Here is a 16,890-nt window from a genome sequence, read left to right on the forward strand (position 1 = left end):
TCTGTAAATTTCCTTGAGTTCAATGGCAGTATGTTTCAAGTACGATGGCCACGGCACATGTACACATGACAACGCCAGTGGCAGTCAACATCCTCAACAGTCGTCAACATCACAATGTGTGCAGTCTTTTGTATAAATTCTGTCGGCTCTCGTGGTGCATACAGCAACAAGTGGCCAAAATGATCAAAACCATGTGCCCTACACACTGCACTTTCACATGAACATACATGAATATGAAGAAGACTCAACTGAACATAAGTTTTTAGCCACGAATCTTTCAGCAATATGTGAGAATTCTATGCACTATGTTTTTGGAATTCCTGTGCCGCACATATTTGAAAGCAGAAATTGTGTGAGGATGCAAAAAAATTTTTAATTCGTTTTGGCTCCAACGCACAAGTTCTGCTCCCAATGCTTATACTCCAGAAGGCAAGCGTAGCAGGGGGCGGCAGAAAGTTAGGAGGGCGAATGAGACTAAGAAGTCTGCGGGGATACAGTGGCCGCAGCTGGTAAAGGGCAGGGTTAATTAGAGAGACATGGGAGAGGCCTTTGCCCTACAGTGGGCGTAGTCAGGCTGATGATGATGACGGTGAGTTTCAACCTTAGCATGCAACACTGCAAAGGCTATGCGCCCGCACAAGCATATCACTCCGTCCCGTATCACTCGCACTTCTTGAAGCCTCGGTGAGGGTTTTGACGAAAACATGGAACGGTATAAGAAGACATACTTGGCATTGCAAATAATGGATTAGGCACGTAGGCGTTCAGTTACTGAACCCTCTCTTATAACATTTACAAATAGCGAACTACTTTAAGGGCGTGGATGAAGTCAGAGCAATTCGGCGTGCCAGACGTGTCACTCTGCCACATGTCAGTCTTACTCCTTGAGGTCTCGATGATGGGCTGGACGTTAACATAGTAAAAAGTAAAACAAAGTGCAGGACATTGCAATTCACGGTATTTGAGAATTGTCAGTGGCAGATCCTTGCCCATATGTTGAACATATGACAACCTACTTTTCAGGCGCGAACGTAGACAACGCAGAGAGGAGTGCTAGCTGTGACAGTGCTGCACGCTATGTATGAAACAGAGTATGGTGATTAGATCTGCTGGCTATAATTTCTTCAAAACGTGATACAGGATGTGTGCTACGGTAGAATAAACTCAAAAAGAAAAAAGAAACAGCAGTTGTTAACATTAGGCCACTGTCCAAGGCACTCTGTACTACTCCGCAACAGTAAACGAAATTAGCTTTCAATGTTTGCCAGGTATCACAATACTAGAGCTAATAATTTTTTTTTTCTTGTGATTAACGTGTTGTTTAGGTAACAAAAGTTTTCACAATGAACTACTTTTTTGTCGTGGTGGAATTCTGCTAGGCGGTTCTGAATGTAGGTGGAGCTTCACTGCAGACTTCGGTTGTGCCCGACTGTAGTGTTGAGTGCATTCGCCCAGGATACAAAAACACATAAAGAACACGAAACAAAGTAAAAGAAAGCCGTACTTTGAGTTCCAACTTGACCCGATCTCCGTTGGGCAATTCAAACTCGCATGGTGGAATGTCCTGAAACACGAAATTGGATATTTTGTACCACTATAAGGATATTTTCCTGGCAAGCAGCATAAAATTAAAGAAAGTACGACTTACCGCAACTGCTCTCGACAGGCCTTCCCTTAGCACGTAGTTAAAAGATTCTATATGAGCTTTGCTCACATTTTGTATGACCTATGAAACAGGAAAAGAAAACTTTCATGTGGTTTCCGTCCGACTTGGACAAATAGGTGTCAGAGCTGCTTCACGAAAGGTTGCAACAGACCAAAGCATAAACAGGCAAAAAACAACCGCGCAGGAACCTGGACTAAAGCGGCCACCGTCACACAGCTTGTACAGAGTATTATATGCATACAGAAAAGATTAATTCATTTAAAACAAGTCAGGGTACTCCACGTGACAAGCACGTTGCCGGCGTGAGTCTAAACTACAGAACATTTTCGTAGCGTTTCACTAACTGACAAACAATATGTGCGAATCGCGCAGGTGTTGAATCTTCTCTCCGTCAAGTTACCTTGTGCTGTTTCCTTTTCGGTATTCCAAAACCATCAGATAATGTGTATTTTAGAGACGGTTTCTCGGGAAACTCAACAAACGCATCCATCTTGAAAACAACCGCGTCAATGTTGCTAACTGAACGGTGGATGAGCCCCAAATTTAACGAAGATACAGCAAAGGCGATGGCGATAAGGCCGCACCCTTTGCAGCGAGTAATCATATAATAAAGTTGCGGTATGCTTGTGATGTTAAAGGACGCCGCTTCGCTAGTATCCTCCAGCAAAAAAATTTTTTTATGCGCTTTGTTGAAGCTAGGCTATCTGAATAATAATATTGGTTTTTGAGGAAAGTAAATGGAGCAGTATCTGTCTCACGTTCTAGGTGGACACCTGAATAGCGCTGTAAGGAAATGGAGGAAGGTGGGAGTAAAAGAAGAGAGAGAAAGAGGTGCCGTAGTGGAGGTCTGCGGCGATCTTTAAGGTGTCATCGCAGAGCACACGGGCGCCTTGCGTTCCGCCTTCAACGAAACGTGGCCGCTGCGGTGGGGTTCGAACCCGCAGGTACTCCGGCTCGGTAGACGAACTGAGCCACCGCGGCGGGTTGCAGTCAAAATCTGAATTTCAATGTTTTCACGCCTTTTTCTCTCTCGTCGCTTTTTGCAAGCTTAAAGGTCGGCGCTCCACCGCCGGCACTACCGCCGGGGGCGCAGCTCCCTGACCCGCAGGACGTACGCCGCTTATTGGCCGCAGCCATGGTAGCTGCCTGACGCCTGAAAAAGTTTAGTTGAGGTTTAGCTCTGGTTAAACCGGGCAAGTTGTGTAAGCAAGCAGCAACTGTTTTGCACGAGGCGAACGCGCGTATTTATTCCTCGTTATTTATTCTAGAGGCCCGTGTGCTGTGCGATGTCAGTGCACGTTAAAGAACCCCATGTGATCGAAATTTCCGGAGCCCTTCACTACGGCGTCCCTCATAGCTTGAGTTGCTTCGGGACGTTAAACCCCAATAAACCATTATTCCTCGTTTCCCTCCCGCTTCCTCTCTCCACATTCGGGCACATGCATCGAGGGTATAGTGTACTAGAATACTCTATTCTAGTTCACTATAATCGAGGGCGCGCGGCAGCGGCGCAGCGACGGTCCTGCCACCTGGTGGAGCGCAGCTGAAACGGTTGCTACGGCAACGGCGCTCCATCTGTTTGACCTCGCTGCAGCTGAAGGTCAACCGTGGCCACCGCCGGGAGCTACGCGACGGCTCGAAACCTGGCGTAGTATTGCTTACGCAATAAAATCTTACCAATAGCTGTCTCTGAACTGGTATGCGCAGCAGCGGTGCGACGGAGGAGGGTGCAAGCATGAAAATGTCTCCATAAAGGGCTGTCAACTATCGCGCGATTGTGGGTTGTCTGCTGCATGTAGAAGAGTATTACTTGGATCAGCTGTTCATGACACCACAATGCAGTGACTGAGCGAGTTGACGTGCTCTCTTCATAAAGTGCTTCAGAGCAGAGTCAAAAACCTTATGACATGAGACCACGAGAATCTAGAGAGCTCCAGTGCTTTGCACCCCTGCTTTTTCACAAATCTAGCACAAGATGTAACGCTTGATATTTTGGTTAGAAAACTGAAGCTGAAATTAAGGCTGTGCAATTTTACCTAGAGTAGAGAGCTCTTCATTATTGGTAAAAGCCCACTTTTTGCCGTTCTGCAACTCAGGCTTTTTTATTTTTGCACTATTAACTATATGGCACACGCTGCCGTGTGCTGTAACAGGCTATCTGGCACACGCTGCCATGTTCATGCTCATAAATTTCACCACCACCACCCATAAATTTCATGACTGTACATATCCAGCAGGTTTACAACGGTGGCTGTCCAACTTGGCACATCCGCAGAACATACAAGCATCACTGCTTATATGATTAAAAAATTTATGAGCCCAGAAATAGATGGGCAAGACTTACTGAGGAACCCTTTTTAGACATACTTATGCTAGAATAGAAGTCAAGACAGCAGCGGCAAATGCGCCGCAAAGGAGGCTTACCAGCCAATGGCGTCGACCGACTGTCATGACATCGCAGTTAATCCCATTTCACGAAGGCACATGCCAGAAACCGGTGATTTCATGCTGGGGCTTTAACTGCAACACCATGAGAACCAGTCAACGCCACTGGATAAAGGACCTTCTTTGAGGAGAATCCACCACTGCCTTCTTGACTTGGATCTTGCTATAGATTTATTTTTATTTATTAGTTACCTGCATCACCCCGCAGGGCATTACTGCAGGGGGGTACAGACATCATTATAGGTCCAAACAATTATTGCAGTGCATGGAAAAATGCTTCATTAGATGTGATGCATACAATGCTCGATGGCAAACTGTTCCAGTCCCGAACAGTTCTAACAAAAAAAGAATGATGCAAGACGTCACCCTTGCAAGAAAATTCCCTGACCTTCAAGCAGTGGTCCAGTCGCTTTGATATAAATGAGGTGCCTGGATATATTGTTCGCGATGCTCTAGCATTAAAAAAAGAAAAAAAATTACACGATTGCACTTAAGTCTGCATAAGAGCGGAAATGCAAAGAGCCTTTCCCCGTGCTTTTCTTCCCCCTCATTTTTTTCTTTTTTTATTTTTGTTTTCAGATCAGCGCGCATTGGAACAATGCGAAAGCAAAACGTCCACATACTTATCGACGCCATGGCTATTGTGATGTCCAAGTGCTATATCGATGTCCATGGCTATTGTGACGTCCTAATTAACTAATTGGCGTTTAAATAACTAATTACTCCACATCAACTAAATTTAGAATTTAGCGAGATTTTTTTCACCCACTACCTAATGCAATCAAACTTTTTCATATACCTTTATAGAAGGACATGAACGTGTGGACAAAATTTGCGGACACTTTTCGATGACGCGTACTTCGCCATATAATGCTCTAATAACGAAGCGCAGGTTGAAACTGAGCATGCACAGCACACACTGAAACAAAACATTGCCTGCGTAGCAAGACGCTCATATAGCACATTGCACCACACCAACAAGAGGCTCAAGAGATAAGCCCAGAAGGTATGTTTTGTTCAATTGCACTGGTGCTCCACAAATGAACATGAAGTTAAAAACAATAATTTATTTCCAGTGCGCAATTTTCACAGGCAGTAAGTGGCACTTGCATAAGCAGCAGCACTGAACAGCTGCCCATTTGAACTTCTAAGTAAAAGCACACACTGATGCCCTTGACTAGAAGTCAGGCACGTACAAGCTGGGAAGCAGCACACATTGATGACCGAGGCACATCAGGCGCGGTTAGTCTGAGGCTTCTTTCGATGCTCCTTGACGCAATTCATTGTGCAGAACTTGTTCTCGCTGTACTCAAACGGAACTTTTCCAGTAATGTCGGTGCCGCACATAAAACAGCGTCTAGAAAGAAAGAAGGAAATACAAAAAAATAAGATGGGTCACATTATGCAGAGATGCAGGGAGACTAGCAAAGAAACTTGCAGGTAAATCAGATAACTGTATACTGTTGCGTACAAGTCGACCCTCTAACTTGCAACTGACGCTGGCCAAAAAAAAAGTTTACTTCAAATATGAGCAGGCGCATACCCCAAAGCCTCGCTGTGAGATGGTTTGCGAGTTTTTAACATCCCAAAGCGACTCAGGCTATGAAGGACGCCGTAGTGAAGGGCTCTAGAAATTTCAACCACCTGCGGTTCTTTAACATGCACTGACATCACACAGTACATGGGCCTCTAGAATTTCACCTCCATCAAAATTCAACCGCCGTGGCCGAGATCAAACTACCGTATTTTCCAGTGTATAAGACGCGGCTTTTTTCCAAAAATCCCGCTGGTGCGTCCTATACAAGGGTGTGTCTTATACGTGAATTTTTCGTGTTTTATTTGCTAGTTGAGAAATTACTCAGATTCATGTTCAAGCTTTTTTCACCGAAAAAATATCACAACCAATAACGCGGTTGTAACACGGTTAATGCTTCAATGCTGGGACCGCCATGTCCAACTTTATGTGAACTTTATTATGAAACGACGGGGATGACGATTTCTGGGATCACAAACACGTGGCCGATTCAGAGGCCCCAAGCAAAAGTAATGTGAAATGCCAAAAGATGGCGACAATCGTGCTTCTCGCCATTGTCAAGACAAGCAAAGACAAGCCGGCGTTCTTTTTTAGTCACCCTTGGCAACTTTGTGTGCTCCGTGTGCGTAGTGCGTATGTAGTGCGAAGAGAATGTTTCAGCCGCGTTGCCTCCAGAAATAGGCGAACTTTTTGATATTTTTGATAGCTCATCCGAGGATGAAGACTTCGGAATGTTGTAAGTTTAAAAGAAATGTTCTTATGAACATAAGGAGAGTTGTTTTGTTTGTTTTTCTTTTTTTTGCTAAAACGTGGGAGGGTATGGCGTGAGTGTTGCGTTTTTTGATCACTTAAGAACTTCTCACAGATACGGTGCATTTTACGATCGTCGCACAAGCATGTTTAATTAAGCTTCACTAGCCTAACTGGGTAAACTGGGGTGCGCCTTATACACGGGTGCTGGTTGGTTGGTTTATGGGGTTTAATGTCCCAAAGCGACTAAGGGCTATGAGAGACGCCGTAGTGGAGGGTTCCGGAAATTTCGACCACCTGGGGTTCTTTAACGTGCACTGACATCGCACAGTACACGGGCCTCGAATTTCTCCTCCAAAGAAATTCAACCGCCGCGGCCGGGATCGAACCCGCGTCTTTCGGGTCAGCAGCCGAGCACCATAACCACTGAGCTACCGTGGCGGCCTTATACACGGGTGCGTCTTATATACCAACTTTTTCAATGACAGCTTGCATATACGGCAGGTGCGTCTAATACAAGGGTGCGTCTTATACACCGGAAAATACGGTAGTGTCTTTCGGGTCAGCAGCCGAGTGCCATAACTACTGAGCAACTACAGCTGTGAGACTGCATCGTGGCATGTGTGCACCTCAAAGCCATAAACATGCAATGATGCAATCACAAACATAGCGGTCGGAGACAAACAAAGATCAAAAGCAAAAAAAAGGCACCTTGCGTAAACATTCAGGCTGAATAACAGCACACTGAAAAGCGATTGGGCCTGCAGTTTCGGATTCCAGCGTGACACACGTACGCTATGGCTCAGTAGATTAGTGGAAGTAAACGGAACCTTGCTCTCGCACTGTGCCACTTGTTTAGGAAAGCAACTGCCAATTACAGCGAGCACAGTAAACTGCACGGAATTTGAATATATTTACACAAAAATTATATATATATACATATATATATATATATATATTTTTTTTACAGAAGATAACTTTATGCATCCTAACAGAAATGGGCTCCAGCACAGGGTGCGCATTACCTGTAGCTCGGGCGAAACTATTTGTGTGTGTGTGTGTGTGTGTGTGCGTGTGTGCGCGTGCGCGTGTGTGTTCAGTATCTATGACTAACGCAGCACAGCAGTGCAAAAGTTCCCTTTAATGCATGCGCTAAAATCTAGTTCTTCAGAACAATGCTCACATAAGTACGACATGGGCTCCATTAGTTTCCAACAGTTGCTTTGCAAACCGTCGTTCAGCAGCCAGTGCCCTCTGAAAAGAAAAAAAAAAAGGGTAAGGCATAAAAAGCACATTCTTTCCGCGAATAAGCCCATACTGCAAATTACAGCATGCATGTACTACAAAAAATGTGCATGTGCTCGAGGATGAGTGGATAGTCGACGCCTTAATCTGCTTCAGAATTCGCCACGCCTTTCCATCTGGTAGCACTACACTTCCATATGGCAATGATTTCACCAAGTGCTGAAAACATGAGAAGTGATGAATGAAGAAATTTACTGTCCTCATCTGTGAATTAGACAGGCACATAAAGGGCACTACTCAACGGTGAGGTTTATTCAATGAGAGATGACATCAAAATTTATTTATTTTATTTAGTACATACTGCTAGCCTCATGCTGAGGCTGTTGCAGGATTGGGGCATATGATACAAAGGGAGAAAACAACAGTAAGAAAAGTACACTTAAATTATTGTTATACAGTTCTAGTTGGCACAGTGGAACAAAAAAAAAAAAAACTAGTCAGAGATCATAAGTCACAAAAAAAAAACAAATTGCAGGAGGGCAAAAGTAACGAATCGACAACATTCTGCAGTCAGGGCACAGTTGACAGCTTTGAAATAAAACTTTCCAGGGACGGGCACTTCACCACGTCATCAGGTAAGGCATTCCATTCACGGACAGCTTGGGGGAAAAATGAGTACTTAAAAGTGTTGCTGTGTGCCCGGAATTCGATTAAATGCTTGGAGTGTTGTGTTCTAGTGCTGCGGTGAGCTGAGCGGGAGATGTAACTCTCACTGTTGATCTTAAAGGCTCCAGACAAGAGAAGATACATATATTTGATGCGTGTATGCTTGGCGCGACTACTAATAGTGCTGAGACCAGCCTGGGTGAGAAGTTCGGATGGTGACTCGTGGCGGCGATATTTGTTATAGATGAACCTAACTGCCTTGCGTTGTATGTTTTCTAATTTGGTAATTAAATTATTTGTGTGTGGGAACCAGCATATTATGCTGTATTCTAAAATTGGTCGCACAAGGGATGTATAAGCAAGCAATTTTGTGTCGGGTGAGGCGAAATTGATGGAGCGCCTTAATGAGCAAAGAGCGGAAAATGCTTTGGATGTTACATATGCTATATGCTTGTCCCATTTTAAGTCTGAAGAAATGATTATGCCAAGGTACTTATATTTATCGACAAATGTTACTGTGTTATCTCCAATTTTATACGGGAAAGTGAGTGTTCTTTTTTTCCTTGACACGGTCATCCCAACTGTTTTTTCTAGATTTAGTGTCATCTGCCATTCCTGGCACCACTTTGATATTACTTCGAGATCGACGTTTAATGTGATCTGGTCTTCTTTACTGTTAATGTTTTTATATATTATGCAATCATCCGCAAACATGCGAACAGTAGCGTCAATACCATTTGTTATGTCATTTATATATATTAGGAATAGAATCGGCGCTAATACCGTGCCTTGCGGGACCCCTGAAGTAACTTTTACGCACTCAGATGAACATCCTTCGAACTGAACAAACTGTTTGCGGTCAGAAAGATATGCTGTTATCCAGTCAGTAGTCGTATTAGTACCGAGAACGTTTTCGATTTTGTAGATGAGTTTGGGATGGGACACGCGATCAAAAGCCTTTGAAAAGTCGAGGAAAAGCATATCGATTTGTCCGCGCATGTCAATTGTCGATGCCAAGTCATGTATGGTTTCCAATAGCTGCGTTGTTGTGGACAGACCCTTTCTGAAGCCATGCTGGTTATTGCTCAGTAATTCATTCTGTTCACAATAGGTTACAATGTGTTTAAGTATAATATGCTCTAGGATTTTGCATACTGTACAGGTAAGGGAAATTGGGCGGTAGTTTGCAGGGTTATTAACGTCTCCAGTTTTATGAATTGGAATTACTTTTGCAACTTTCCATTCACTGGGTACATCGCCAGTATCCAAGGATTTATTGTAGAGAAGGAGAAGATATTTGGACATCCACTCTGCGTACCTTTTCAGGAACTGGTTGGGGATATTGTCGGGGCCACTAGATTTCTTTCCATCAATGTTTAACAGTAAAGACAGTATGCCTGGTTCAGTTATCAACAATTCGCCTAAATGACTGTTGCCATTTTGCCGGCTTGAAAATTGAGGCCTTATGCTATTATCCACCGTAAAAACGGATTTAAAGTAATGAGAGAACCTGTTCGCTTTTTGTAACGATTCTATTTCAGGTGTGTCACTCTGTCTGGGCTTGCGTGGGTTTAGGTAGCGCCAGAACTTACTAGGAGCTGATCGTATAAAGTTGTTTAAAGTGACGTTTACGTATTTATACTTAGCAGTTTTAACAGCACTTTTTAGGGCTCGTGATAGTTCATGCATTTTGTTATTGTAGGCAATTACTGGGTGCTTGTTTTTAGATTTCCTCAATCGCGATATTTTGCGCTTCAGGTGAATAATTGGTCGGGTGATCCACGGGTTTGTTTTTCGAACTTTTTTTAGTTTTTTGGGCACATAGAGCGACAAGCATTGTTCTATTGTAAGCTTAAGCCGGTTCCATAGGTCGTTTACAGTAACTGAGACGTCGGCAGAGAGGATCGAAAATTCTGTCTACTCATAGGCTAAATGATCTAGAATAGACGCATCGTCGGTACCTTTCCAATCGTAAATCAAGGATTGTGTTTCTTTCGGTTTGCGACACGTAGAGAGTTTGATAGAGCATATAGTTGCTTTGTGGTCACTGATGCCCTCAGCAATTTCCCATAAAATATTTTCTGAGGGAATAGCGTCACTTTTGAACGTCAGGTCAAGGATGCTGCTACTAGTCGAAGTAACCCGTGTTGGTTCATTTATGATTTGGCTCAACCGAAAATTAAACATCAAAGCAAGAAGTGCATCAGCGCTATTCCTATCTGCGGGCCCACAGTCAAGCGTTTCCCAAGATATGCCAGGCAAATTGAAGTCGCCAGTTAGGATAATCTTTTTAGATGCCGGCACGTGGTGTTGCATATACTGCTCAAGCAGGTTTAGAGTGTCTGCGCTTGCGTTGGGTGGACGGTATAAAGTGCCAACGAAGAATGCGGCTTGGTCCGGCGCTACTTTGCACCAAAGTGCCTCTATACCATCAACGGCAGGCAGCAGTGTACACGATAAGTTATCTTTGACTAGAATTGCAACACCTCCGCCACGTGTAGGCCTGTCTTTGCGTAGTACTATGTAGCCCGGGGGGAAGATATGATCGTCGGGAATGCATGAAGACAACCAGGTTTCCGTGAGCGTAATCACATCGGGTTCGTGTTCTATAACGAAGGCCTCCAAGTCAGCTGCTTTGTTAACTATACTGCGAGCATTTATATTTGCTATCGTTAGCTGTTTCTTTGTCTCAAGTTGTACCGTTCTTGAAACTGGCTGACAGACTTTTTTGTTATGGCTACTTTGTCATTTTTACTATCATCCCAGACAAAAACTTCGCCGTTCACCTTGATCTTGTCATACAATAATGAAACTTTTTCTTTGTTATCTCGATTTGTCTTGCAGCTATCCCACAACTTTTTCCGTATGCTCCTCACCCTCAACGAGAAATCTTCACTAACCGATATCGAGGAACCTTTTAACTTCCGGCAGTTCGATAAGATCTTGGTTTTGTCTCTGTAGTCAAGCAGTTTCAATATTACGGGTCGAGTCTTGTCTTCTTTCTTTGCGCCTATGCGATGGATTCTTTCTACGCCTGAGATGGTCACCCCGAGTTTAGTATTTATTACATCTTCTATCACTTGCTTTTCCAGGCTGTCTATTGATTCATCCTCGTCCTCCTTTACGCCATAAACAATTAGGTTCGATCGCCTACTTCTGTTTTCGAGGTCATCGACCTGGCGTGCAAGGTCACACAATGAGCGCTCGATAAGTGATAGTTTTTCCTCGACATCGGACGTCCTTTTTTCAAGTTGCGGGAGGGTGTCAAGTTTCGCTTGAATAGCAGCCAACGACTCATTGATTTCTTTGGTGTCATTTCTGATGGAATTAACATCTTGCGCCAGACTTCGTATTTCCGTTAACACTTCCTGTATGTTAGGGCCGGGATTGCTTTCCACATCTCCGGCGAGCATCAATAGATGTTTTAAACACACGAGAAAATCATTGAACATTACACACATTTGCCCTGGGCACGGCAGCACCACCAAAAACAGCTACCTTAACAGCTACCCTATACAACTGCATTTGTCTGCTGAAAAAAAGAACAATTTTTTTTTCTTACAACAGACAAAAAATCCAATATGTAACAGGTCCACAGATGCTTGAGGTGACTGCTGCCTAAAGCATCTGGAAGCATATACTACCAATTTACAACATGCACATTACTGCCGTCGCCTATGGTACTCGGCTGCTGGCCCGAAAGACGCGGGTTCGATCCCGGCCGCGGCGGTTGAATTTCTTTGGAGGAGAAATACGAGGCCCGTGTACTGTGCGATGTCAGTGCACGTTAAAGGGACCATGAAAAGAATTAAAAGCCGCTTGCAAATGTTAGAAGTGATGCTCAGAAGCATTGACACCAAGTATGAGTCTTCGGAACTCAGCCGGCAATTTATTATGAATTTTTAAAAACCGTGTTTTTCAAAATTCGCGGGCCGCTTGGTGTCTTCGTAGGGAGCAATTCTGAAACCAAAACCGGGAAGATAGACGTCACTAGTCCCATGACGTCGGCAGGCCACCACACGCTGTCATTCGCTAGAGCCGCCGCAGCTTCGACGTCACGGGCACACTTCCGGTAGCGGTGAAAATCGTCTGCTCGAGCTGCCGCGCGACCCCCTGGGGCAAGCGCGAGCGAGGGCATTGCCTTCGCGCATATGGTTTTAATTTGCCTCTGCCGCCTCTTTCTGTCGTGAGTTCGGGAGCCACTAGCAGTGCCTTTTTCGACCGCCCAAGATGAATACGCCTTGCTGTGTCGTCGGCTGCAAACCCAGTGACTGGCGAGGTGTTGAACTCAGGCATGTTACTCCTAGAGACGTGCGTGAGCGAGCAGCCTGGATGGAGCGCATCGGACTGCCAGCGTCGCACGCACGCCGGAGACTCCGCGTTTGCGGTCGACACTTCGCACCTGACGCTTACTACTATAACCCAGCGCTCGTTCGATAGTCAGGCATGAATGTCAAGCAGCTGAAGCTTCGACCGAAGTCGCTGCCGACACTGTTTCTTCTCGCCGGGAAGGTGAGTTTCCAGCTTACAGCGATCGGTATGGACGTTTACACGGTATGATCTGCGATGGAAGACAATTTTATCTACGAGAACTTAAAAAAAAGGTGCCGCATTTACTTAGGGCACAGGACGAATTCGAAACGTTAGCTGTCGCGGAGGGCCTTGGCCTGACGGCTACGTACTGCTGCTGTTCACATTCGGCTGCTGCTTCGACATGCAGACTCGGTCCCGACCTTCTTTGACTCTCCCGTCCGTTTTACGACCGTAATACCGTATGTTCCTTGTGTTCTAAGTCGGGCGGCGCGATTTTGCGATCCCGCAGCCGGGTGTCCAGCATCATTCGAGAGCTAGGCTCAGTATATGCACGGTGTTTCACACCAAGACTTGGCAGCATCGGTGTGACGGCCGAACCAGCGCACAAAAAAATAAAACATTGTGTGAGCCGGGAACAGGTCCGGGTCCATTCTGCCAACTAGCAAAGAAACCCGACGCGCGCCGCAATCCAAGAAAGCGCCGAGACCGGAGAGACGCTGCCGACGCACGCTGCTCCTCGCGAGTGCGACAACCGGAAGTTGTAAACCGAACGTCAGCGAATGACGTTTTCATGGGCGGAGCCCAGTCCCGGAGCTGTTTTCTTTATTTTTTTATGGTGCCCCGCGCGTACGAGTTGAGGGGGGAGAGGAGGAGGGTGATTTTTAATCGCCTATAACTTCGTTGTTATTGATGCTAGCTCAAAAATTCTTGCGCTGGAGTGACGAGTGATGGATTGCCTATCTTTACATAATCTCAATAAATTTGTTTCATAGTCCCTTTAAAGAACCCCAGGTGGTCGAAATTTCCGGAGCCCTCAACTACGGCGTCTCTCATAGCCTCGGTCGCTTTGGGACGTTAAACCCCATAAACCACATGCACATTACTGACACAGAGCGGTGTCAGCATTTCATGGTCATTATTAACCTTCCATGCTAGTGCAGGGTAATTTCAGATTACTCATTGAAATGGTTTGCTGAGGTTCATGCATTAGAGATAAGTTTCAAATGCTCTGTCCTGAAGCTCTGCAGCAACCTGCGTGTGCTTAACAAATAGCTAAACCTGACATGCTGAAAAAGGCAGATAACAAGGCGGTGGAAAAGTGCTGCGATGCCACCAAAGATTAAACAAAATTTAGACAGTCATAACATGCATATAATGATACCAGGCAAGATTTCTTTACTCCCAGCTACTGAATCCAAAAATTATCACTAGAAAAAAAAAAATGTTAACAATGAGGCATTTTAAACGAGCCCATGTCTATGCTGGCTAGTTCCGTGACTGATGAAAAACAACCTCCTCACAATAGAAATACAGCCTGACAATTTCAAGCCAGTGTTTTGATTAAAAGTGGCAATTCAAGTCTGGACGTAGCAGTAGACGCAACTTTATTTTCTGGGGAGGCTAATGAACTGCCCACGAGAGGGCATGATAGTCTATCGACTCAGAGGCCATAGAACACTGCTACATGGGCAGTTCCAACGGCCATAGCGTCAACGGAGCAGCGCGGAACTGTATCGAGATTTTGAGGCCCTTGGAGTGTTGCCCAAGGTTGCTAGCATTGCTTCGAGCGACGCCAACACGCACTCTCAGGCACAATAGATTCACAGTACAAAAGCATGACCAAACATTATTCTCTCAAACTTTAATGCAAGCAGTAAAATATTAGTCTGTACAACAATTTAAAAATTGTATTGGTCTGGTTTAGAGTGCATTAATTTTCTATTATCCATTGCAGAAGACGGGAACTTCAGTGGTATCAGTGTTGCAAAAGCATTACAAAACTGTGAGAGCAAATCGATCAAAAGGCAGTGTCTTCCAAGACAACGCAATTGGCCTTTAATAATAACGAAAAACCTCTTATGACTGCAAGAAAGTGTATTTCCACATTTAGATTATATTTATAAAAATAATTTTGTTATTGGCGCAAAACCAAAAGGGTGCCACACAAGACTGGTGTAAGATACGAGAGTCATTTCAATGGGCATTGAAATTTGCCGTGTAGCAGGGACAAAACTCGTGCGAGTTCGACAGTGACTCAGAATCTCGAAGGCTCTCAACTCGATGGCCATTGAAACTGGCTGTGTGACAGGGGTATTAAACTACGCAACAAGTTAACTGCTATGAAGGGTAGAATTGTGTTAATAATAAGTATAATAATAGAGTTATGTTATGGGGGTACACTGGTCTTGAAAAGAAAATTTTATTAATTTAGTCATAGTTATGAAATTTTCAGAGCACATGTATTTTTGTGCGCTGATTCTAGATATGTCATTTAGTTTCATGTAAAACAATTCCTTGAGCACTTATGCACTCTTCATGCAAGTATTTTGCGGAGAGTTTTGAAGAAAATTTGCTGCAGGAAACTCGCTGATATGTATGCCATTGGGTTCTCTTGACACCAAGGAATACAATAAGGGTAAAATTATCATCGTGGCTCTCATAGAACTTGAGTAATAGGGTACTGAAGCTGCCACTTCAGAAACAGAAATGCACATTTTCCTTCTCATTTCTGAAGCGACACCTTCAAAACTCTATAACTTAAGTTCTATGATAGGCAGGAAGACAATTTCACCCTTATTGTATTCCTTGGTGTCAAGAGAACCCAATGGCATACATTTCAGTGAGTTTCCCGCAGCAAATTTTCTTCAAAACTCTCCGCAAAATACTAGCATAAAAAGTGCATAAGTGCTCAAGGAATTGTTTTACATGAAATTAAATGACATATTTAGAATCAGCACACAAAAATACATATTCCCTGAAGATTTCGTAACTGTGACTTCATTAATAAAATTTTTTTTTTTTCAAGACCAGTGTCCCCCCTTAATAGTAGTATATTTTTAACATGACACTCAAATATCGTTGCTTCATGTCACAGTCTAAAGTTGCCATACTTAACCCACCTTTTCCCTGTCACTCAGTGACAAGAATCTCTGCTTCTCCTGTTCCTCCTGCTGCCTCTGGACTTCAGCAGCTTTCCTCTCCTGCAAAGAGCAAAGAGGTGGTGTCATGTGGAGCATCCAAGGGCACAAACGCAGACAGCCCGAGAAACAAACACTCACTTTCAGCTTTTCTCTGTGAAGCTTCCTCTTCTCCCGCTGCTTTTCAGCTTGCTTTTGAGAGCGCTCCCTTTCCATTTCCTCAGTCAATGCGTCTGGAATCTGCACAAATGCATTTGCAACTTGCTTTCGGGTGGTCCTTGCGACCTACTGGATTGTCTTGAAGAGTGCTGACAAAGAACACTGCAGTCAATATAGTATGGAGGTTACATTTCAAAAAAATTTAAACACCTTTCAGACACTTTTGAAAAATAATCATGTACTAGATGCTAAGTGGTAGTTGCCGATAAGTCATGTAGCTCCTGCATACAAACTAGTGCTAAAAAAAAACACTCTTTTTGTCTCTATTCACAAGTTTCCAATGAAAAAAGAATGTCAAAATAACAGCTGTCTGAGATGTGACAGAAGCCAACAGCCACAGAAACCAAGGGGCACAGAGGAATTTTTAAAATTTATTTATTTATTTTGTGGTGTTGATCAATTTAGAATATTACTGAGTATGTTATCGCTTAAAGCTAATTTATTAGAAAAGCAGAAGAGAAAACAACCACATGCCGCCGGTGGGACCCGAACCCACGACCTCCGAATTACGCGTCCGGTGCTCTACCTCTGAGCTACGGCGACGGCTGTCAATTCTTCTGCTTTCGGGGGTATTTATGTTTACAAGTAACCTAACCTTGAGAGTGTTCATCAGCGCCACCCCCGTTCATAAAGGTGGGTTCAGACGAGCGGACCGGATCGCGGATGGTCCGCGCGCGTCAGCGCTCTCCGCGCGCCACGTGACGGGAACGTCACGGCTCTGAGCGACCTTGAGCGGGCGGCGCAGACCTTTCCGGGCCCGGATCGCGGACCGAGTGAAAAAGACGAGTGCCTTTTTCAGTCCGCGCAGACCGAGCCTCCGCCGCGGACCGGGATTGTTTTTGCTCTTTTTTACTTCTAGGCGCGCTCGTCTGGCTAGCTATCTTGAATGAAGTCGGCTTTGCTCCGTGCTGGTG

At 44.5% G+C, this 16,890-nt stretch overlaps 2 protein-coding genes across 4 annotated transcripts in view; both read right to left on the reverse strand.

Annotated features, from left to right (window-relative positions):
* The window catches only part of Polr1B (RNA polymerase I subunit Rpl135), a 67,959-nt gene extending 65,759 nt beyond the window's left edge, over window positions 1–2,200 (reverse strand). Inside the window, exons 1-3 of the mRNA XM_089545772.1 lie at window positions 2,067–2,200; window positions 1,649–1,726; window positions 1,505–1,564 (exon numbers count right to left, since the gene is read on the reverse strand). Of these exons, the coding sequence (XP_089401898.1) occupies window positions 1,505–1,564; window positions 1,649–1,726; window positions 2,067–2,156 (228 nt within the window). The 5' untranslated portion in view covers window positions 2,157–2,200. The remainder of the gene's footprint in view (window positions 1–1,504; window positions 1,565–1,648; window positions 1,727–2,066) is intronic.
* Window positions 2,201–5,158: 2,958 nt separating this feature from the next.
* Window positions 5,159–16,890, reverse strand: part of LOC149343225 (tRNA endonuclease ANKZF1-like) — a 46,676-nt gene continuing 34,944 nt past the window's right edge. For 2 of the 3 annotated variants that reach the window (XM_089545774.1, XM_089545773.1), the window contains exons 14-17: window positions 15,899–15,997; window positions 15,740–15,820; window positions 7,579–7,649; window positions 5,159–5,468 (exon numbers count right to left, since the gene is read on the reverse strand). In XM_089545774.1, coding sequence (XP_089401900.1) covers window positions 5,345–5,468; window positions 7,579–7,649; window positions 15,740–15,820; window positions 15,899–15,997 — 375 coding nt within the window. In that variant the 3' untranslated portion in view covers window positions 5,159–5,344. Of the gene's footprint in view, window positions 5,469–7,578; window positions 7,650–15,739; window positions 15,821–15,898; window positions 16,066–16,890 lie in introns of those variants that run through there. The other variant, XR_016283110.1, reaches the window with a different exon arrangement.

The sequence above is a fragment of the Amblyomma mixtum genome, chromosome 5, assembly GCF_055824585.1.
Source record: "Amblyomma mixtum isolate Tamu chromosome 5, ASM5582458v1, whole genome shotgun sequence".
NCBI lineage: Eukaryota > Metazoa > Arthropoda > Arachnida > Ixodida > Ixodidae > Amblyomma > Amblyomma mixtum.